Genomic DNA, 24,130 nt, shown 5'->3' with positions numbered 1-24,130 from the left:
TAGGACAAACAGCTTAGCACTGGAGGGCACGAAGTGAGTGATGTCTGAAGCTAGGGTGCAGTGGGGGATGGTCTCCCTGCAGGTTATAGCAGTCCTGCTCCTCTCCTAGAGAGAGTTGTTAGAGCTGAGCTTTGCCCCCTCTCCCCTAAGGGGGCTTCCCAGCACAGCTCGCTTCTTCTGCTCTCTGGTCCAAAATGTTGCTTCTTCCGCTTCACTCTGCTAAAAGGTAAACCCTGGCAGAAATGCAGCAATCTCCTCTGGCACAGGGTGAAAATTACTTTTTTCTGCTCAGCCTTGCTCAAGCCCCCCAAGGGAATATCTCAGCAAGGTTTTTTTCTGCTCCATCCCTTAGGTGACAGATGTCTCAGTAAGAGATTATTTGGGAGAGTCCAGGAGAGTGGCTGCTTCTGCCAGGGTGGTGAAGGGCAGCCTGCAACTGAACTGGCAGAGGGGCTTATATATTATATAGGGTTTCTAAGGTGCAGTGTTTTCCCAGGGAGAAGATTTCATGCTCAGGGATTGGTTGGTTAGTTTTCCTGCTCAGGGGCAGAGCTGGCTCTGGTTCCAGGGCCAAAGTGTGTTTCTTTGGCTCTGGTCTCAGGGTCAGGGTGGGTTTTGTTTTTCTAAAAGTGTTTCTTTCACTGGCTCAGGTTTCAGAGCCAGGGTGTTTCACTGGCTCTGGGTTCAGGGTCAGGGTACTAGATGCCATGCTCAGAGATTGGTTGGTTTCTTTGACTGGCCCTTTTACCTTACAACTATTCTTAGAAAATACCTAGATTGGAAAATTTGAGGGGCTGGGTTTTTTTCAAAACATTATTACCATGAAAAATATGTGTCCCTCCCAGCAATGATATTTAAAGCAACCAATCATTATTTACCATGCTCTCTCTCCTTTAGGTCTTCATCAAGTAATGTGTTAAGGCTCACATGGAAAGGGGACCTGTATTAATGAAGTTAACAGTACCAGAGAGCTAACAATATTCCAAAATTCCACTGTACGTATAAAAGTAGAGATAATTATTAGGCAAATAAGGAGAATAAATTTGACCAGAAGAGTCTCTACTCCAAGGGAGAATGATAATGCCAGAAGTCAGATCAGGGGCTGAGAAGGTGGCTTAGCAGTCAAAAGCACCGTTCCTGTAGCATTCAGTTCCTGGCATACACATGGTACACACACATAAACTCATGCAATCATATATACATACAAATAAGAAGGATAAGAGGTAGTAGTGGCACATGCTTTTAATCCCAGCATTCAGGAGGCAAAAGCAGGCATATCTCTGAGTTCAGCTCAAGGCCAGCCAGGGCTACATAGTGAGACCCTGTCTCAAAATAATAATAATAATAATGATGATGATGATGATGAAGAGGAGAATTAAGATGATGATTGGGGCTGAGAGGAAGAGATTTGGGCTACAGAGAGCTCAGTAGTTAAGAGTACTTGTTGCTCTTACAGAATTCTGTTCCTGCACCTACAGGCAGCTCACAACCACCTTGTAAATCTACTTTAAGAGAATCCAACGCCAGGGACCAGACATGCATATGGTACACATACATACACATTCACATATTCACATAAAATAAAATGTAAAACTCTTAGGGAAAAAAAAAAAGCTGCATCACTCCTTGAGACAGAATGGTTACATTCCCAACCATTCTATTCATGGAAAAAGAATAGTCTTATATCACTCTATAAATAACAAAAGAACAAACTTACAGGGATAAAATGTACACCTGACTGGTCATCATAATACAAGTCCCTACATTTTTTTAATAGGTTTTCGATGGAGAAATGATCATTTCAGCACGTAAAGAAAATCTAACTGAAACCACAGTGGTACTTCATTTTTGGGCTGGGCTGTGGTTCTTTATTTCCTTGAAAGTTAATTAAGTATCATGTTATTAAAATATTCAGGAAGGATTGACAAACTGATGAAAACTAAGAAGTCTATGTTTTAATCTTATTTCAGTCTCAAATCTAAGAAACTCCCTGAAAGGGTACAAACATTCAACACAACATCATCTCAGTACATTTATCATTTAGAAAAAGCTATCAAGTATTTTATTGTTTTATTCTACATTATATACAGGTCATAAAAGGCCACAGCAGTTTTTCAACATATAAACCCTTTAAAAGTAGAGGGCACTATGAAGGATAGACAAGTATCAAAATGAAGTCCAGTAATGAGGGCTTATACTCAGTGCAGTATTTCTGAGGAATAACAACGCCGATACCAAGCCACCCACACTTAGTTTACAACTATTCTGTAGTTCTTTGTGACTCTAGTCATTTATGGCGCCACATGAGAGAGCTTCCCACTGCCACCATCAGTGACAGAAAAGTAAGCAATGGAGACTCTCTATTTTAAGTTCTTTCCTTTGGAACTCTCCTTTTCCTAGGGATTTTCTTAGAGTACACTTTAGTAGCTTCAAATTCTGGAGCACATAATACTGTACTGTCCTCGAATAACTCAAAAACATTGGTTTCCACTCTGAAAATACAATCTTTAAACCTATAACTGGTATCAGCAGATCAATATAAAAAATACAGTACCAAGCTACACTGGTATATTTCCATATTAAGAACTTCAAAATATACTTATCACTGAGACCATAGTCCTTGAATTAATTTTCAGTCCACTATGAACAATTATCTGCTGCATGTAAACATGTCTAAATAAGTATAGATAAAATACAATCATAAATTTCTGTAAAAGATAATAAAATATCTTCTTTAAAAAAACAAAACAATAACAAGCTATTACTGCATTGTTTCCAATTTTATGAAAATGGAACAACCATATGGTTGTTGCCAGTCCTGAGTTCATTTGTAATAAAAATGGCCCTAGTTCCTGGTTAAAGTCAGCAACCAATTCTTTCTCTTCAAAAGATGTCTTCTGTTACAGTAGGCAAGATCTGGATTAGGTGGTATTCTGTCCATTAATAAAATTATAGACCAGAAACTGACCAGTGCCACAGTACTGTGTTGCAAACAACTTTCCATCAGGAGTGGGATCTGAGAAAGCAATTTCTTCTTTACTCAAATATGAGCCATAAATAAAGTTACTCCTATAAAAAAAGAAGAAGAAGAAGAAGAAGGATGGGGGAGGGGGAAGATTGAAAAATTAATCTTTCTGTTCACTGAAACTGAACAATTTATCAAATTCATTTACACAAGACTTAAGCAATGCTATGCTATTCTAAAAAACAAAGTACCTGTTCATCTTAAATATTATAATTTCAAGTAGGAAGATTTTTAGAAAAGCAATAATTATAAAATAACATTTGCCCAACATCATATGTACTTAACAACTAAGAGTTGAAGAACTTCTCAATCAAGTTATCAAAAAACATGAATTCACAGTCAAAGACTGAACTATTTCTCAGATCAGGAAAAAGGTGCGGCTGTCCCCTCCCCTTCAGTAACATCAATGACAATTCTAAACCGCATAAACTGGAGAAGAAATAAGCACCTTGATTGGAACGAGAGAAAGAAAGCTCTTTCTTTGGCAGATGATGTGATCTTGCAAATAGGAAATTCTGAGGGTTTTACCAAAATACCACTTAATATTCAATAATGACCTCAAGGGTTGCCATCCAGATTGATATTCAAGTGTGAACTGTATTAGTTATATCCCTGAAATCTGCAATCCAACATGAACCTAGAAAACAACCAACCTAGAACACCAAGATGACGTAACACCTGGGAAAATAATTACCAAAAAAACTTGTAAGCTAAAAAACTGTAAAATATTCTTTAAATAAAAATCTAATAAAGAGACACTCCATGTTTAAAAAAAAAAACAGAAAACTTAATACTGTTAAAATGCTATTACTGCACAAATTGACCCATAGCTGGTTTCCTTGAAGAAACTGGTAAGCTGATCTTAAAATTCTCAAGGAAATAAAAAGGATACTGAAGAGTCAAACATTAAAAAAAAAAAAAAAAGGAAGAAAGAAAAAAGCTGAAGGATTCATACACCATCATCTCCAAATATACCACACAAAGCTCTAGTACTCCAGCAAAGACACACAAAACATGGGACAAACACACAAGCACAGATAGAAACCTTTACAAGCATGCCAAGACCAACAACTATTCAAAGGGGTACAGTCTTTGTAACAAATGGTGGGAGAGCAGGATATCCACATGCCAAAAAGTATATCTGCATGTGGTCATCACTTTTCATACAATAATAAAACCCAATAGAGCCAAAGTATAAATATAAAAACTAAACTATGAACTCTTATAAAGATAGGCATTTATCTTTGGGATCATGTATATATGACGAGAGACAAAAAGAAAAAAATCATGACTTAGATTTCATCAAATGAAAAGCTTATGTCAAAGGACATACCCAGACATAGTGTATAATACTAGCATCTGGGAAGTGAGTTAAAGGATCAAATTAAGACCATAGCTGAGGCCAAAGACTTTTAATCCCAGCACTCTGGGAGGCAGACAGATCTCTGTGAGTTTAAAGCCAACCTGATTTATACAGGAAGTTCCAGGCCAGATAAGGCTATGCAGTAAGACACTGTCTCAATAAAAAAAAAAGGGGGGGGGGAGTTTGAGGTCAGCCTGGGCTTTATACATTATCAAGAAATGATAAGACAATCATAAATGGTGGAAAACATCTACAAATCATATATATGAAGAGAGATGTGTCCACAATACATAAAGATTGTAACTCAACAAAGAAAATGTAAATACGCTAATTCAAAGGCTGACACAGGTCGGGCATTGGTGGCACTTGCCTTTAATCCCAACACTTGGGAGGCAGAGGCAAGTGGACCTCTGTGAGTCTGAGGCCAGCCTGGTCTACAAAGTGAGTTTCAGGAAAGCCAGAGCTATTACACAGAGAAACCCTGTCTTAAAAAAAAAAAAAAAAAACAAACAAAGGCTGACACAGGTGGGAAGGCTACAGGTTGACAGCTGGCATAAGGATACCATCTCCAAGTGCTCTTCCACATGTTATTATATTTTTAGATTTACTTAATGTATGAGTTTTCTTTGCACATCTGTGTACCACATGTGTGACTGGTGCCTGCAGCAGTTAGGGGGCGTCATTAGATGCCCTAGAACTGGAGATATGGACAGTTCTGAGCATCTATGCTGGTGCTAGCAATTGAACCCGGGTCCTTTCCAAGAGCAGCAAGTGCTCTTGAAACACTGAACCATCTCTACAGCCACCCCACCACCATCCATACCCCCATTCACACTTTTGCTGCTGTTGGCTGCTGTGACAGGGTCTCACACTGTATAGCTGTGGCTGGCCTGGAACTCACTATGTAGAGCAGACTAGCCTTAAACTCACAGGAGATTCACCTTCCTCTGCCTCCCAGATGCTGGGAACAAAAGCACATGCCCCATGCCTAGCTTTCCATCTTTTGATATGGCCTTTCACTTGAACCTGGAGCCTACTGTTTTGCCTAGACGGACTCTCCAAGAACTCCTAGGCTCTGTGTGTCTCCAGCCCCTAGCATTAGGATTATAGTAAGTGCCACCTCATCCTGCTTTTACCTAGGTGCCAGGGACTTGAACTTTATTGACAGACATTTTCCCAGCCTCTCAATAGGTTTTTGTTCTAAAGATAATGAAATGAAGGACTTGGAACCCTCATATATTGCTGCCTGAGTTATAAAATGGTGTAGGCACTGTAGAAGAGAATTCAGCAGTTCCTCAAAACATTAAACTCATCAGTACAAGATTCCCAATTATGCACCTAAGTATACACTCTCAAAATAATACACATTCACACAAACACTGGTGTGCAAATGGTCATGTCAATACTTCTCACAATGACCGATGGGCAGAAACACACCAAATACTCAAATAAAACGACAAATTAGGTGTACTCTACTATTTGGCAATCATAAATAAAAGCAAGGGTTGGGAAGATAACTTGCTTAGTTGTTAATGGGCAAGCACAAGGACCCGAGTTCAATGACCAGAACCCACATTTTAAAAAATCTGGTGGCACATGGGCTTGTGATCTTAACACTACAGGGTGAACAGAGGCAAATCCCCGAAGCTCACTGGCTATTCAGCCTTACTTTCTTAGTGAGCTCCAGGCCAGTAAGAGATCCTGACTCAAAAATCAAAATGGACAACACTGGAGGAATGACACCTGAGATTGCCCTCTGGTCTCCACACACACACACAGACACACATATGCACACAAACACATAAAAAAAGCAGCAGACTGACAGGTGCTACCAGTGGTGACACTTAGAACCCCACATCTATGAATTGTTCAGTATAGAAAAGCACATTGATGCAGAGTAGGCTGGAGCTGCCAGCAGCTACATGGGAGGAAATGAATCGCTGCAGGAGTTGGGTTTGGGGTAAAGCAGGAGGGGAGTAGAAATGCTCTAAAATTAGAGGGTGACGGTTACATATATTTTGAGTATATTAAAAATCCACTGAATGGCAAATAGATGGATTTAGGTTGCTTTAACAGGGAGCGTATTCACTATCATAAGACTAATCACAACACTGATGTTCAATTTTTTGAACAAGAGCCATCTATATAGTTTGCCCCGATATTTAAAGGATGGAAAATAAATTCTCTCATTCCTTTAGGACGGTCTGTACTCAATCAACTTGTTTCCCAGGCTTAGCACTACAAGAACTAGAAACAGGTCTCTTGTCATAAGGAGCAGTTAGGAGGTATTGTCCATTAATTATACACACAGCAAAGACTCTTAGAGCCTTGGTCTTTCGCCTATAACAGTAATAGCTATTTCAAAACCCACTCCTATAGGAAACTGTTGCTATCTATAAATTAACAATAAACTGAAATAAAAACAATTTTTTAAGCACTACAGATTGAACCTGGGGCCTGACACTTGGTCAGCAAGTGTTCTATCATCTAGCTACCCACTAACCCCTTATGATGATTAATTTTAACTTCATTTTATTCTTTATCTGAGGGATTTTATTGGAAGAAAAAAGTCTAATTCTTTTCTCTGTATTTTTGATTAAATGACCACATGATAACAGAAATACAAATGACACTGGGGAGAATATAAAAGTAGCATTTTAAAACTTTTAAACATGTGTGTGTGTGTGTGTGTGTGTGTGTGTGTGTGTGTGTGTGTGTGTGTGTGTGTGTGTGTGTGCTTGTACAGAAGTTACACTACTCAGTGGAGTGGGATCTCTCCTTCTACTTTTATGTGTGTTGGGGGATTGAACTAAGGTCATCAGGCTTTTTCAGTCAGCACCTTCACCTGTAGAGCCATGTCATTGGCCCAAAACTAATATTCTTAAGACAATTTTCTCTAAAAGCTGATTTCCTAAGACACTGTCCACATTTCTCCAATTTTGTTTAAAAAAATTCTAATAGGGAACATAGGTTAAACTATGTCTGTTATATTGGCCTAATGTCACAGTTTTAAATAATTAAAATCAAAGAGGTTTAATAATGTTTCATCTATTCTCAAACATTTTCCCCTTCAGACTGAACAGAAAGGATTTACAGACCTGGTCTATTTATATAAAATTTACAGCTAACACAAATAAAAGTTATACAGCTATGACTAAGTACCAGTCTTTATACTAAACTCTAAACTACTGCAATGCCTTACCTTAGGCATTCAATCATTCGAGAAGCTATTTTCTTCCGCCGCATCATGCTAAACACCCATATTCTACTGATCCCACATATTGCAGGCTCTGGCAACGTTGAGCAGCACCAGGCTTTTTGCCTTTCAAATCGGACTTTTTCTTCTTCTGACCTGATAATTGGAAGTTTCTCTTCTATAACTCGATAGCCCTATAAATGTCAAAAATGGGAAGGGAGATAAAGGTGGCAGTAGTCTAGTGTAAATCTTGCTTAGGTGTTGACAACATTTGTGTGGCTACTTAATGAACTAGCAGACCATTTACCAATCTGGGTCTATATCCATTCTGACTCAACCCATTATAAGATCACATATTTATCATATTTATCATTAATAGTTTCGAGAGATTAAACAGGAAAACAAGGCATTTTGCCATCAAAAGTGAACACAACAGGAATGGAAGGTGTTTTTCTCTACCATCTGCATTCTAAGCAGCAAAAGTATATGTTGAACCAGGCGGTGGTGGTGCACACCTTTAATCCCAGCACTAAGGAGTCAGAGGCAGGCAGATCTCTGTAAGTTCCAGGCCAACCTGCTCTACAGAGTGAGTTCTAGGACTGCCAGGACTGTTATACAGAGAAACTCTGTCTCAAAAAATAAAATACACACAAAAAAAAAAAAAAAAGAAAGGAAGGAAAGAAGGAAGGAAGAAAAGTACATGTTCAGCAGTCATAATGACTGACTGCACATTTCATGAGCTCACCATTACACAAGAACTAAGGATAGGGAGAGAAGGGGAATTAAGAAAGCCTTTTCTGAGAGCTGGAGAGATGGCTCATTGGTTGAGCTGGTCATGCAGGGGACTTAGGCTAAGTTCCCAGCATCCACATACTGTAACTCTAGTAGCGAGAGATCTAAAGCCCTTTTCTGAACTCTACAGAACCAGGCACACACGAAGTATAGGAACCATATGCAGCAAAACACTCAAACAAGCTGAGTATGGTGGCACCTGCCTTTAATCTCAGTACTCAGGAGGCAGAGGCAGGCAGACAGTATTTCAGACACAACAACTGCTCTGTCTTTGTAGTATGAGTTCAAGGCCAGCCTGGTCTACAGAGTGGGTTCCAGGACAGCTAGAGCTGTCACACTGAGAAACCTTGACTTGACAAACCAAAAAGGAGGGGATGGGGAGGAAGGGAGAGAGAGAGAGAGAGAGAGAGAGAGAGAGAGAGAGAGAGAGAGAGAACAAATGGGTATGGAAGGATTACAAATATTGTATTTATGAAAACAGTTAAGCATGGTAGCACATGCTACCAATCTAATCTCTGAGTCTAAGGCCAGCCTGGTCTACATAGTGAGTTCCCGGCTAGTCAGGGGTGCGACCCTGTCTCAAAAAAAAAAAAAAAAAAAAAAAAAAAAAAAAAAAAAAAAAAAAAAAAAAAAAAAAATATATATAATATATATATATATATATATATATATATAGCAGGCCATAGCTGTAATCCCAGCACTTGGGAAATGGAGTCAGAGAACAACCTCAGCTATAAGCAACTTCAAGGTAGGACTATGTGAGAACCTACTTTTGTTGGAAAACAAAACAAAACAAAACAGACTTTGCCCACTATACCTTGCCTAGCCTCCTGTAACTCAAGTGTTAGGAGGATTAACTGAGAGACATATTAGTATATAGCACAAAACCTCCGAAACAAGCTCTAACATAATTCTATACCTTTAGTTTACTGATTTGAAGAAACAAATTCCTGCCAAGTATGGTAGCGCACATCTTTAATTCCAACACCCAGGAGACAGAGAGCAGAGTCCAGGCCAACCATAACTACATTCTGAGAACCTGGGGTGGGGGGTGGGGACACGACACAGACTAATTCCCACCTGGGTATGTATGGTGGAGTACAACTATAATCCCAGAACTCAGGAGGATTCCAACTTTGAGGACAGCCTGAGCTACATAGTGAATTCCAGGCCAGGCTGTATTACATAGACTATGTCTCAAAAAAAAAATAAAAGAAAAATTAATTCCTACACAAGACACAACTCTATTATAGTGCAGAATTACATATAGTAATTTTTGAATTTAGATCCTGATCTAGAATGTAGATAGGTTTATTAGGATATTATTTAAGATCACATAGTAATAAGCTAATTTAGATACCAAACTATTTATAAGCACTCTTTAGAAGTCACTTACCCACTGGATGTGTTCTGCAATTAGGCAGCCCACTACTTTCTTGTCATTAGAAATAAAGAGAAGTGTTTTAGTTCTGGAATAGCACATTAGCGGAGCCTGTTGGAAACCCAAATCGTTGTCAACCATCTCTCTGATTTCATCAACCTGCCAAGTGAAGAATACAAAGAATAACAAAGAAAACACTGTATACAGATAAAAACATTCAATAAGCTGAATATATTATTCCCAACAGAATATTCTCTAAGGAGCTTTTGGTTTTTGAGACAGAGTCTTGCTATTTTGCTAGGTACCTCTGGCTGGCCTGGTGTTCACAGTATGTAGCCTAGGCTGGCCTTGAACTAATGGCAATTCTTCTACCTCAGCCCCTGAATACTGAAATCACAGGCGTGTACCACCATACCTGGCTTAAAGAGTTCTTTTAGATGTATGTAATGATTGTTAACTTTTTTTTTAAGCACTTGGCAAAAAAAAAAAAAAAAGAAAAGAAAAGAAAAGAGAAAAAAAATGGGGAAGAAACAGAGGGTGCTGTCAAATACAGCAGTGTAGGAAACACGAAGGGTGAGTGAGAGTGCCAGCACTAAGCATGTAAGAACATTAAGACTTCCTAAGGAGTATCATGTGTCTGCAATGATTAGAAAACAATCTTAGCCAGCAAGACACTTTTCTCCACAAGCCTTACAACTCTCAACAATAAAATTAATAGGACAGAAGAAAGCAATTCATGTTCACTATTTAGCAAGCATCTAAAAGTGAGACAAACCAAAAACTCTACCCATTTCAATCCAATATCCCTTGGAGTACTGTAATTCTTCATTTTGTAAGTGGAAAAAACAAACTCAAAAGTCACATAATTTTCGTATTTCATACATTAAACATCTAGAGAATCACGGGGCAGAGATCTGAACCCTCAACATTATCATGGCATCAAAATGCTTTTTCCAAGCTGAAGCTCTTACAGGCACTGACAAATCACAACTCTACAGAGACCTGCATACTAATTCTGTCTCCAGTCAAAATAACAGGGTCCCCAGCACTTGCAAGGTAGAGGTAAGCAAATTTCTGCTTGTCTGAGGCCAGCCTGGTCTAATTTAAATAACAAGTTCTAGGCCAACCAGTCTGCACAGTGAGATGTCTGGGGAGGGGAGGGGAGGGGAGGGGTGGAGTGGGGTGAGGTGAGGTGAGGTGGGAGTAGGGTGGGGGGAATGACTCACAACTCAGGTATAGGAACAGGATGGGTGGACAGGACACAATACAAGTTGCAAAGGATCCATCTAATGACCATTCACGTCACTAAACCTAAAATGCAAACAACCTCTAGAGTGGTTTCCCACTCTTGCTTCTGTCATACACATCACGTGGTCAATGATGAAAACGCACCTCCTCATAATTTTATAAGAGTATCCCTAACTGGTTCCTAAAGGTAGGTTGCTCACAATTCCTTCTATTTTAATTTTAAGGCTATTATGTTACTAACTAGTAATATAACTGATTGTAGGCTTTCCCAGAAAAGCGAAATTGAAGAAATTAATAGTCATTAAGGCAATTCTTACTACACAGTGTGGCTGTCAAGTAAGGTACTATAGCAAAGTTCCTACTGTGCATTTCTGAATGATAGTTGAGAATATCCCATATTTGAATTTCCATTACTCAGTAACTCCACAAGCATTTGTCTTTGTGCAAAGATCAATGTTTTAAATACAAGACAAACTGCACATGCATTGTGTCATTCTATGTATCAAGAGCTAATCTGATGTCTGAAACTTCTTACTAGGTAAGTAAGATAATAAACTTCTTATATCAAGAAAGACATTAGCTACATCTTCAAACAATAGGTGCTTTGTTAGCCTCCTTTTCAGGTGACATAGTCCTAATTTTAAAGATGTTCAATTAAAAACAAAATATAGCAAGTTAATTCCCTTGTGGTTCTACACATTTTGGATACATACTAGAGTATAACTAGGTTTTCAGATAAATAACTAAACTCACACCCACATTAAATACTTTTTGTGGAAAAAAAGTAATCTAGAAGACAAGAAAGATTTTTTTATTTTTGCATTAATGGTGACTGAACTCAGATTCACATGTAAGCGTATGTCATGGTCCCTTTCAAATATTCTGTATGACAACAGAGCCACACTTCATAATTTAATTCATTTCTCAATAAACTCTATGAATTACTTAAGGCATAATTATGCCTTACATGTTAATCACTCACTGGACTGGTATTCAATTTATTTCACATATTTTTATGTAATAAGATTTAGCTTACAAAAAAAAAGATTTAGCATAACTTTTCAAATGAGCTGCATTAATTTTTTTCTTCAGGTGGGTTATATTCTTTAAATGCTTATTTCTTGTTTTCAGAATTGGTGATTAATGTGCAAAGTCCAAGTTTTCTGTATGAAATGTCACTGAAAATTTACCTTTTTCAGAGCATACTTTGGGTCTTCTGGAAGAACCATTATTATCCTACCATCAGGATATTCAGCCAGAATTCTTTCTTTTTTCCAGCCCTAGATATAAAAGAATAAATTTTATATTATACTTTATTCATTCATGTACAAGATAAAAAGTACATCCACTTGTCTAAAAGTTGCAAAAACAAAAAGTACACATTCATTAATGCTTAACTAATAAGGCGTGATCAATCATCTCCTTTGTTAAGTGATTGAATGCAAGCTAATTTCTAATGCTTGTTTAGAGAGATGTCATACCACAAAATTTCTAATTTATCATCTTAACAAATTCTGAAAATCACACACCAAAAACAATCAAACCCCTTAAAGTCAGTGGATCCCCAAAAGAGAAATGTTAACTCTCCCAGACTCTGGACAAAAGAACTCAATTCTGAGATTTCTTTGGAACATGGTTACCTCCATAAATAAGCACTCATATTTATGTCTGGCATGCCAAAGACCTCCAGGAGGTTCCAGGTGAACCGATTTGCATGCAGTAGCCCAGAATGAAAGAACAGCTTTTACTCTTATTGGTCACAACTATCAAAGCCACAAGAAGGAAACTATAAAAAAAAAATATAACTACCTTCTAAGAATCTAATAGGGAAGGAGAGGCTACGTTGTGTGTATCTGAAGTTAGACATACTCAAAAAAAGAGAGGTAATAAACTCTTCTTCAGATCCACACTCGTGGTGATTAATGAGCAGAACCTGCATAAAACAAAACAAAACAAAACAAAAGCCACTTAAATCTAGTAAGATGGGACTGAACCAGGTTAAAACTAGGAACTTTGAAGTTCAAAATAATTACAGAAGGAATGAGCTTTAACTAGATGTTCCATTTGTCATACCCAACCAATTTTATGTAAAAAAGGCCTTTTTAAAAGCAATTTGTAATTATACTTGGGAGAAAATTCTATTCTAAGATTGCTTCTAAAAATATAAAAGCTCAATAAAAAAATCAGATAATTTTTTGATATACTAGGTTAAGTCTGAAAGGAGGGAAACTGGTTTTCTAAGTCATCTTTTTGTTTTGTTTTTGTTTTTTTAATGAAATGGGAGCAGGATCTTAGTTGGTGTCAAAAATTTCCAATAATAAAGATCAGGATACATAAGACTACAGAACAAAATATTTAAAATTCAAAATCTGTTTAAAAAATACATATTCAAAGACAAGTAAAATTCAAGTGACTGAAATGAACTAGGGATGGGAAAATTATCTCAAGATTAAGAAAATAGGCTGGAGAAACGGCTCAGCAGAAGAACATTTGTTCTTGCAGAGGATACTGATTCGATTCCCAGCACCCATATAAACTGGCTCACAACCATCTGTACCTTCAGTTCTAGGAGAACTAAAAACAGGCAGGCACATGGCACACATACATATATCACACATACAAGCAAAGCATTCATACACATGAAGTAAAATGAATAAATTTCATTTTTTTAAGACTAAGAAATCAGGATAATAAAAAACTCAATCAGAATCACATACATATTTGGATATAAAGTGCACAATTTTTAAAGACATAAAAGATAACACCTCTTTTAGAAAAAGAAATTTATATTAACATTACTTTTTGGAAAACCTTTGAAACCAATCCATTTTCTACAAAGTGAAAAGGGAAGTTATTTTTTTTTTAATCAAACCATATAGTGAGAGGAGAAAAATCAAACTATAAATTAAAATAAAGAACTTAAATCTGTAGATTTAAGTAATTTTAAATTATACAAAGTCATACTGAACTGAATTATCTAAAGATAGATTATTCTCATTAATTGCCTTTAAAAATAACAAAACTGGTACAATTATGTCACCCCATGAACATTATATTATTTTGTTTTAATTACATCTCAGTATAAAATTTTCTCATGAAATAACTTGAAATGTACATGCTTATATAAAAACCACCACAATTTTAGATTAGATAAATTTTATTTTAAATATTGTTTTGTCATATACCATAATAAGCTTCTGCACACAAGGAACTGTGAAAGACAAAAGTATTACTATTTAGATTTCACTGATCTTCATGAGGGCATAACTCAGCAGAAACGTTCTAAGAGTTCTGCAGTAAAAGTCTAGGTTAATTTTTTAAAAAATATTTTATTTTATGTGTATAGTGTTTTGCTCGTACTTTGTGTACCTGGTACCCTCAGGTCAGAAGAGGGTGTTAGATCCCTGAACTGTAGTTAGGGATGGCTGTGAGCCACCATGAGCATTCTAGAACCAAACCTGGTTCCCCTGAAAGAACAGTGCTCTTAACCATTAAGCCATTTGTCCAGCCCCAAATTTGGGTTCTTGAGAATTAAAATATATAGTAGCTTTGAGCAAATTACTACAACTCTGGAACTATTTCCTAATCTAAACAATCCAGAAAATGGCTATCACCAAAAGGCAATATATATATATATATATATATATATAATATATATATATATTTAAGATTTTATTTATTGCATACACAGTCTTCTGCCTGCAGGCCAGAAGAGAGCACCAGATCTCATTCAAGGTGGTTGTTAGCTACCATGTGGTTGCTGGGAATTGAACTCAGGACCTCTGGAAGAACAGTCAGTGCTCTTAACCGCTGAGCCATCTCTCCAGCCCACCAAAAGGCTATATTAAAGACAAATGGTAGCACAGAGCAGCTACCTCGTAACTCAGGAGCTTCCATTCTCTCTTCCTACTGATATGTCCAAATAAAAATATTGTACAACTCAGCTGATCAATGAAATGTCCCCAAAGTACAATACATACAATCATGGACAAAGATAAAATAACCACTTTGAGTAGTTAACTAAACTACTCAAAGCATTTATGTGACTCAAGTACAGTTAGTGCTTTGCCAGTATCACTGACAACTTGACTCTTGAGAATTTTAAAAGTTGAAATTTGTCTACTGGTTGAAAATAAGGCAGAGGTGAAGGCTGTGCAATTTAGAGAAGTCCACCCAACAGCCACAACATTTTTGAAGATGTATCAATTCTAGTGAAGTGCCAATAACAACTATAAAAGTTCATTGGTGGCAGGCATGGTGGTGCACGCTTTAATCCCAGCACTGAGGAGGCAGTCAGAAAGATCTCTGTGAGTCTGAGTTCATTACTCTCTGTGCAGTGGAGGAAGTGCAGGCAGGACAGACAGAAAAAAGACAGAAAATGAGATACAAAAACAACAGAAGTGATTACATTTATTAAACTTATCCTGGAAAACACAAATCAAACTTAGCCAGGCATGGCAGCATCACAGCTGCAATTCTAGCACTTAGGAAACTGATTCTGGAAGTTTAAATCAAATACCAAGACCCTATTGCACTCAGGAGGCAGAGGGAGGAAGATTGCTACAAGTCCCAGGCCAGCCAGGCCACACAGAGATTGCCTCAAAGAGTCTGGTGGGTAAGGTGTGGATATAAGCATGAGGCACTCAGATAGGGTCCCGAGGACGGACACACACACACACACACACACACACACACACACACACACACACACACACACACACACACACACACACACACACACACACACACACACACCACACACCCACACACCCACAGAGTTATGCAATGGAGAATGGGTCACCTATGTGGTACTGGTTATGAAGGCATGAAAGACTGGTGAAAGTGCAGCCCAGTTGCAGCAAGAGATTCCAGCATTGTGTAGATACCAATACCATGGGATGACCACCAAGAACAGCAGGAGCAGTGTAGTGGAGCCAGCCAGAACCTAGAAAGCAAGCTGTGTATGTTGTAGAGGACAGAGCTGGAGAAGTGACCCAAGCCTCTTGGAAGAGTCCAGATGATCATGCGAGAACTCCAGATGTTGGACATTGAGTTATTCACACTGTTAAGAGTTTAGCTTTGCTTCATTCAGATGGTGACTGTACCAAGGTTCTTCCCTCTTGATTTTTGATGCTGTAGACCAATACAGTTGAAAGACTTTCAACTTTTAAAAAAAGGAGATTTAGGAGTTTTAAGAGAATTTGGACTTTAAAAGAGACTGGATATGTTTAAAGAGATAACTTTTAAGTGCTTGAATATGTAAAGCTGTGGAATTTTTAAGTTTGTAAAATGTTTTGTATTGTGATGTCTTTTTTAATGTGTAATCTTGGAGATGGCAAGAAAGGAAAGGTTGTGGCTTAACAGTGGTGTGTTTGTCACGTTGACAAGGGGTCAATTATGCCAGGCAGTTTTATGTCAACATGACACAAACTAGAGTTACCTGAAGAAAAGGAACCTTGATTGAGAAAATGCTTCCATAGGACCCACTATAGGGCATTATCTTAATGACTAATATTATATAAATCATTATTAAATTATTTTTAATAATGTATTAAGTACATTGTTAAATACAGTATTAAATAATTAAATACACTATATTAAGTCATATATAAATCAAAATAAAATAAAGCGATTGATGTAGAAGAGCCTAGCCCATTGTGGGTGCTGCCATCCTTGGGCTGGTGGTTCTGGGTTCCATAGCAAAGCAGGCTGAGCAAGCCATGGAGAGCAAGCTGGTAAGCAGCACCCTTCCCTGGCTTCTGCATCCGTTCCTGCCTCCAGGTTCCTGCCCTGCTTGAGTTTCTGCCCTCACTGCTTTTGAGAATAAACTGTGAGTGAATAGACCCTTTCTTCCCCAAGTTGCTTTTGGTCATGGTGTTTCATCACAGCAATAGAAACCCTGACTAAGATGGTTGCTTTGCTCCAGATTCCTTCCCCATTCCCAAAACCTTTAGATGTCCTGCTTTGCTGAGTGAGTATGAGCAATCTCCACTGTTGCAGAGGACCAGAGTTGATATCCTGGCAAACAACAACCAGAGTTCAGTTCCCAGTAGCTACTCTGAGTGGTTCACAACCACCTGTAATTTCAGTTCCAGGAGATCCAATGCCTGTTGTCTCAGAGGGCACAAAATTGGAAAACCACCCTTGACTTCTGCTCTGTTCAGTTCTCCTTCACCTAACATGCCACTCTCTTCTTTTTCCGAGTCATCTCTCAAAAGAATGAAGACAAAGTACACAGAAGTTCTTATGTATTCAAGTTTCAATTAAAGTTAAATTTAAAATTAAAATTAATGTCTCACTAGATCGTGATTTCCCTACATTATATATTTGGTCATATATAACTTTTCAATTATCAGTGGCACTAAGAGAATTTTTGTGATGATAAAAACATTTTGTATCTATGTTGTCCAACATGGTAACTTCTAGCAACATGTGCAGACTAAGCACTGACAACTGTGATTGAGGTACAGCATTTTCAGTTCCATGTGGCTTATTGGCTACCATGCTGAACAGCGTATTTCTGTAGTCATTTGGAATCTGTCAGTCTTTGCTCCAAGTACCTCTTGTGGTCAGCCCCCCAGTCCTGTATCCAATAACAGCATATTAATTCAGCACAATGTACACCTTAAGCCTATTTATTTATTACCCTCACCCCACAATGAAATATCCCTTTTCTTGTATCTCACCAAAATATTATTTTAAAATAACACTCATGGCCTGTTGGTAGTGGCTCACAGCTTTAATTCCAGCACTCGGGAGGCAAAGGCAGGTAGATCTCTGTGAGTTCAAGGCTAGCCTGGTCTACAGAGTGAACTCTAGGACAGCTAAGGCTGTTACACAGAAAAACCCTGTCTCAAAAATAAATATATCTCATGCAACTCAAAATTCTTCAGCACCTGAAATAATGAAAAGAATTCCAAATAGCATTCAAAATCGAAATACCACAATCCCACAATCTCACATATTTTCTTTTCTTCTTCTTCTTCTTTTTTTTTTTTTTTTTTTTTGGAGACAGGGTTTCTCTGTGTAGCTTTGAAGCCTATCCTGGCACTTGCTCTGGAGACCAGGCTGGCCTTGAACTCACAGAGATCTGCCTGCCTCTACCTCCCGAGTGCTGGGATTAAAGGCGTGCACCACCAACGCCCGGCCCATGTCCTTCTTTATATAAAACATAAAATTCATGCTAAATAAAATTAGCTGATTGACAAGTACTCTGCAAGGCACAATACAAGTAGCTAACAAATTATTTTAATATCACAACCCAAAATCTAGAGCTGATCAAAGTGGAATGTAAAGGCCTTTCTAAATCCTCTCTTTATATGCTATAAAATACTAATGTAATTTTTTGAAAGTCTCTACCTCAAACTAAGTTGATGGGGATGTCCTTCTGTGTGCTGTGAATACATGTTTCTCTTATTGGTTGAAGAATAAAGCCGTTTCAGCCAATGAACAGGCAGGATGTACCCAGACAAGAAGTATAGGTGGGGCTACCAGACTAGGAGAATTCTGGGAAGAGGAACACAGAGAGTGAGTCACCAGGGAGACACCATGTAGCTACCAGGAAGGTACGACATTGGGGCATTCTCCAGTAAAGACAAGACCACATGGAGATACATAAATTAATAGAAATGTGTTAATTAAGAGAAAGCTAACCAGTAAGAAGCCTGAGCCATCAGCCAAACAGTTTATAATTAATATTAGCCTCTGTGTGCTTATTTAGGACTAAATGGGGCTATGGGACAAGGCAAGACAGAAACTTCTGTCTACACTAAGTAGATCTACATTTCTTTCTTCTTTAATTTTTTAAAAATTATTTTTGAGACAGGGTTTTTCTCTGTGTATCCTGGCTGGCCTTGAACTCAGAGATTCATCTGCCTCTACCTCCCAAGTGCTAGTATTCTGGTATTAAGTGCTGGCATTAAAGGTATGGGCCACCAACACCCAGCCAGTTAAGCCTTTTAAATGTAATATTTTATATACTTTTAAGAAACTAAATGAACTATGTCGTGGAGGCACATGACTTTAATCCCAATATCCAGGAGACAGAGCCAGGCTCATCTCTGAGTTTGAGGCCAGCCAGGGTTACACAGAGAAATCCTGTCTCAATTAAAAAAAAAAAAAAAGAAAGCAACTAAATGAACATGAGAATTAAACACTTTAAATTGAATACAAAGAACTTGAATCAGGTTCATGTATTTTGGCCCTAAATATTCTATAATTAGTTACCTAACAGCACCACTCTCTTTTCCAGATGTAAGAATGTTAACAGCCAGCCAGCCAGCCTGTTGTGGTGCACACCTTTAATCCCAGCACTCAGAACGCAGAGGCAGGAGTTTTAGGTCGCCTTTGTATACAGAGGGAGTTCTAGGACAGCGAAGGCAGTTACACAGAAAAATCTGTCTTGAAAGAACAACAACAACAACAAATGTTAACAGCCAAATTAGAAAAGCCAAAATTGGGCTGGAGAGATGGCTCAGAGGTTAAAAGCACTGGCTGCTCTTCCAGAGGACCTGAGTTCAATTCCCAGCAACCACATGGTGGTTTACAATCATCTATAATGAGATCTAGTGCCCTCTTCTGGTGTGCAGGAATACATGCAGGCAAAAGGCTGTATACATAATAAATAAATCTTTAAAAAGAAAAAGAAAAGCCGAAATTGCAAAGGATAAATCAAGTTATAGTTTGTATCCACACATACACATATTTTACTTAGTAAAGTTGCAGGAGGTAGTATATGTGGAAAATAAGGAATACGAAGGGTAAACAGAGTAGGGAACTAAAAACAAAGGCCTCACCTAGCCTGGGTAGCAGTAACAGTGGAAAAAAGATACCCAGTTTAACCATGAAGCAATGAACATAAACCTTTGAACTAAAGCCAAGTACATGAATTTAGATAGGAGGCTATCAAGACCTTTAAGTGATCCAGTATCTAGTTCCTAATGAAATGAATTAGTGAGCTCAATTCAGAGATTGTGGAGGCCTTCTTAATGTCAATGCATAATACAGAAGGTAAAGTATAGAATAAAGGGCCCACTTCAGTCAAGGTAAACAGCAATTATACTAAATTATCCTTTTATAAATATCTGAAATTGATCAAAACTGAACAAAACCTATTATGCCTTAAATGCATTTATGATAAAAATTTGACTTGTGCTCAAATACATTTTACATTAAACCATAGTTACTTTATGGCATCTTTTTAAATGGGCTAGAATTCTTTTTTAACTTCATAAAGACAAACTCTAAGAACAGGAAAGAGTTCCCAAACCACCTATTTGACAAGATATACACTACCAATTCCCAAATACAGATTTCACTGTCATGCGAATATTTAATATAGATTCATCCACAGTAATTATTAAAATCAAAGGAAAATTTTAAGAACTATATATAATCTGAACAGAAAGGTTCTATAACTTTGAAAACCAATTACACTGAAAAACATAAATAACCTAAGTTAAAAATCCCCCAGTATCAACCTGTTGGGATCAATTCCGTGGTTTGTATATTTGGCCTTGTTTTGTTTGTTATTTTTATTTATTTATTTGTTTGTTTGTTTGTTTTCAAGACAGGGTTTCACTGTATTGTTTTGGAGCCTGTCCTGGAATTCACTCGGTTCAACAGGCTGCCCTCAAGAGATCAAGCCTGCCTCTGCCTCCCAAGTGCTGGGATTAAAGGCATGCGCCATCAATGCTCAGCATATTTGGCCTTGTTTTAAAGGAAGCCAGTACCTATGCATGCTATGTGTGCTTTGTGTATATCATTGATTTCTACAAACAACAAAAAAAAATTCAACGACTTAAACTTGGCAATTCATTTCATTAAGAACCTTACCTAATTACCTATAATGTATGCTTTAATTCACAAAGCCTACTTACCACATACTTTACAGCACTTATAAACTGGTTGTGGAAAAGCAGGTGCTGGGTTTCATCCTCTGGATTTGAAGCCGTATAAAGCATTCCGCAGATATTACAGGACACTGCTCCAAATCTTTTGTGTCCTGCATCCTATTTATAAAATAGAAAAAAAGTTTTCTTCCTTGCCAAAGTAACTATTTTTGAACACAACCTCCAAAACTATAATGTGACCATAAAACAAGAACTGCTTAACTTATGAACATTTAAATTTCTTTCAAAAATTAAGACACTGAAGTCTAAAATTTGTGTGCAGTAAAGCTGTGCTCTGACCTACACATGGACACAAGTGCATATACTCTTTCTCCTCTCTCTTCCTCTCATGGTTATAATAAATTAAAATTTATCTAAAAAAGCTAGCACACTGGCACAAGTCTCAAATTTCAGCCCTGGAGTTTGCTGGCCAGCCAGCCTATCAGAATTGATGAGCTCCATGTTCAAAAACTAAGGTGGAAAGTGACTAAAAACACCTTTATGTACTGTCCTTCACACACGGGCACTCGTACCTGCATCACATCAACATTTTCCATTTTAATAACCTGTTTACTTGTTCAAGCATTAAAAGAACTGAAAAAATTATGTATCAATATAAACTTAGTCCAAAGGTACCAAATAATAAATAAATCTACACAGGAAAACTAACTTATATTTCATATTTAACATAACTGCAAACTAGAGAAAATAATGGATTGTAGACTTTCCTGGGACCCATGTGGAAGAAGAGAACCAATTCCCAACAGATGTCTTCTGACCGCCACTGCGGCACCATGGCACAGGTGTAGACATGCTCAAGTATATGCGTACACACATGACCACACACTAAAATGTAACCTAAAAAAATTCTTTTTATTTTTTTGATTTTTTGTTTTTTGGGGCAGGGTTTTTTTCTGTGTAACCCTGGCTGTCCTGGAACTTGCTCTGTAGACCAGGCTGGCCTCAAAATCAGAGACCCACCTGCCTCTGTCTCCTAAGTGCTGTGATTACTGGTGTGCACCACCACCACTTGGCTGATAGTATCTGTTTTTATTCACACTATTATAAACTTTTTTCACTGTGAAACTAAACTCTACATCCATCAAGCGGTAACTTCTCATTCTCCTATCCTTCCAAATCTCTAGCAGTCACCAGACTTTCTTCGCAGCTCACATGAATAAAATCCCCTGGTCTTCGTCTTTTTTGTGACTGACTTATTACTTCACTTAACATACGGTCCTTATGCTGAGTGTTCTCTTTTTAAGGGCTGATAACTAGCCATTGTAATTATATACTCATCTACCAATGGACAACCAACTTTCTTCTATCCTTTGGCACTGCATAGACAGGCTACACAAACATAGTTATTTGTACTAACTTCCATGTCATTTTAATTTTTAAATAAACTTCTGGGAGGAGGGTGTGATCAAGCCACTCATCTAAGAAAGCTATAGATGTTTAAAAAACAAAGTATAATAATTTGTTATAAATAAAACCAGAAGCAAGGAAGCTGAAATATTATTATTTATTGTGGCAAGATGAGACTATACTAATACCAGGAATGCTTTCTATAATGAAAATTTACAATGACCAAGAAAGAATTCATTTGTATTTTAAAAACCTTGCATCAGATGGTGGTGCACTCCTTTAATCCAACACTCAGGAGGCAAAGTCTGAGTTTGAGGCCAGTCTGGTCTACAGACCAAGAGCTACACAGAGAAACCCTGTCTCAGAAAAAAAAGGAGGGAAGGAGGGAGGAGAAAAAGGAACCCTGCATAAATAATTTGTTTCCAACAATACTTTTACCAATGAGTAAGTTGGGTACTTACTATGACCAGCTGTTTTTCATCCACTTTCTCTGATTCTTTCAGTTTCAAGGCCTTTGGAATTGTTATCTCCAAATGAGAATTACACTTCAGCTGAGAATGATTTGGTGGTATAGCCCTTAAAAAAAGAAATTATTAGATAATACACATCCATATAATGTCAATCATTAAAGACAAGAACACATTTCTATACAACAAATTTCAATTTCAAGGAGGAAAAAGATAACCTCTTAGAAACCAAGGTGAACTCTTTGGAGATGTAATCAGTGGTAATAGTACATGTACAAGGCCCTAGGCTAGGCTCAACACCCAGTATCAAATTTAAAAGGGGAATTATAAAAATCAAATAAACAAGACAAACCATAAAATTGATTTAGATATTTTACCAATGGGTTGTAAAGAAAATGTGGTGGGTAGGTGTATCTGAATATTATGTGCAGGTATAGGTACATGAGACTTTTTGATGTATGTGCAGGCTTTAGAGGTCTACACCAATCCCACAGAGTTCATCAACCCTGACTTTGTGGCAGCAATGATCTCCAAAGTGAAGTGGGAGGTGCTTGTGCAGGCAGCAGACACATCAAACCTGCCCCAGGTACCCAAATAGTCAACTGAGGGCTATGATGAGTCTGGTTGTCTTTCCTCCAGACATGGGATTCCCAAAATGCTGCCAAGTGACAAAGAAAACCAAAAATAACCTTGCTAGTAGTAGCCATGCTGGCATTATGTGACTGTATTTATGGTGCTACAATCTGTTAACTAGTTATAAAATGTGTGATCAGATCTCCGCCAATGGCACACAGAGCACAGTGTTCTTAAGACCTGTAGTTTTTGTTTTTGTTTTTGTTTTTTCTCATTAAAGGTTCAAAACCAAGTTGGGGGAGGCATTAAAAATCTTGGCATTTGCAGATACACCTGGAGGATATTATGTAACATGAAATAACCAAGGGTAGAAAAAGCAAATATTGTATGTTCTCACATATGGAAGCTAAAGTTAACCTCATAGAAGTAGTTGCCAAAGCGAAGAGGAAAAAAGGGAAGTCTAAAGATGGAAACAAGATGACTGACAGGTGGGGAGTCTGCAAACGAAAAGAAAAAATAACTTCTAATATTCATAGCACATAAAACAACTGTATTTCAAAATAGCTATGAAAGGACTGCCAGTATTTCCTACACAAAGACATGACATGTATGAGGTGATGACTATGTCAGTTACTCTTATTAAATCATTACACATTAGATACCTATATTGAAAGATCACAGTGTATCTCATTAAGTATCAATTAAAAACTTTTATGTCAAAAGCCGGGTAGTCAGTGGGGGTACACTCTAATCCTAGCACTAAGAAGACGAGGCAGGTCAATGTCTATGAGTTTGAGGCCAGCCTGGTTTACAAAGTGAGTTCTAGG

The 24,130-nt window shown here is 37.7% G+C and overlaps 1 protein-coding gene across 11 annotated transcripts in view; it reads right to left on the bottom strand.

The window, feature by feature from the left end:
- Positions 1-1,933: 1,933 nt before the first annotated feature.
- Esco1 (establishment of sister chromatid cohesion N-acetyltransferase 1) overlaps positions 1,934-24,130 on the bottom strand; it is a 43,937-nt gene continuing 21,740 nt past the window's right edge. For 6 of the 11 annotated variants that reach the window (XM_027404316.2, XM_027404318.2, XM_035440290.1 and 3 more), the window contains 6 exons: positions 22,725-22,839; positions 20,884-21,015; positions 12,196-12,285; positions 9,773-9,916; positions 7,591-7,778; positions 1,934-3,069 (listed from right to left, as the gene is read on the bottom strand). In XM_027404316.2, the coding sequence (XP_027260117.1) occupies positions 2,922-3,069; positions 7,591-7,778; positions 9,773-9,916; positions 12,196-12,285; positions 20,884-21,015; positions 22,725-22,839 (817 nt within the window). In that variant the 3' untranslated portion in view covers positions 1,934-2,921. The other 5 variants (XM_035440288.1, XR_003483100.2, XM_035440289.1 and 2 more) reach the window with 5 other exon arrangements.

This window comes from Cricetulus griseus, chromosome 2 (genome assembly GCF_003668045.3).
Source record: "Cricetulus griseus strain 17A/GY chromosome 2, alternate assembly CriGri-PICRH-1.0, whole genome shotgun sequence".
Taxonomy (NCBI): Eukaryota; Metazoa; Chordata; class Mammalia; order Rodentia; family Cricetidae; genus Cricetulus; species Cricetulus griseus.
This window is presented reverse-complemented; position numbering and strand designations above follow the sequence as displayed.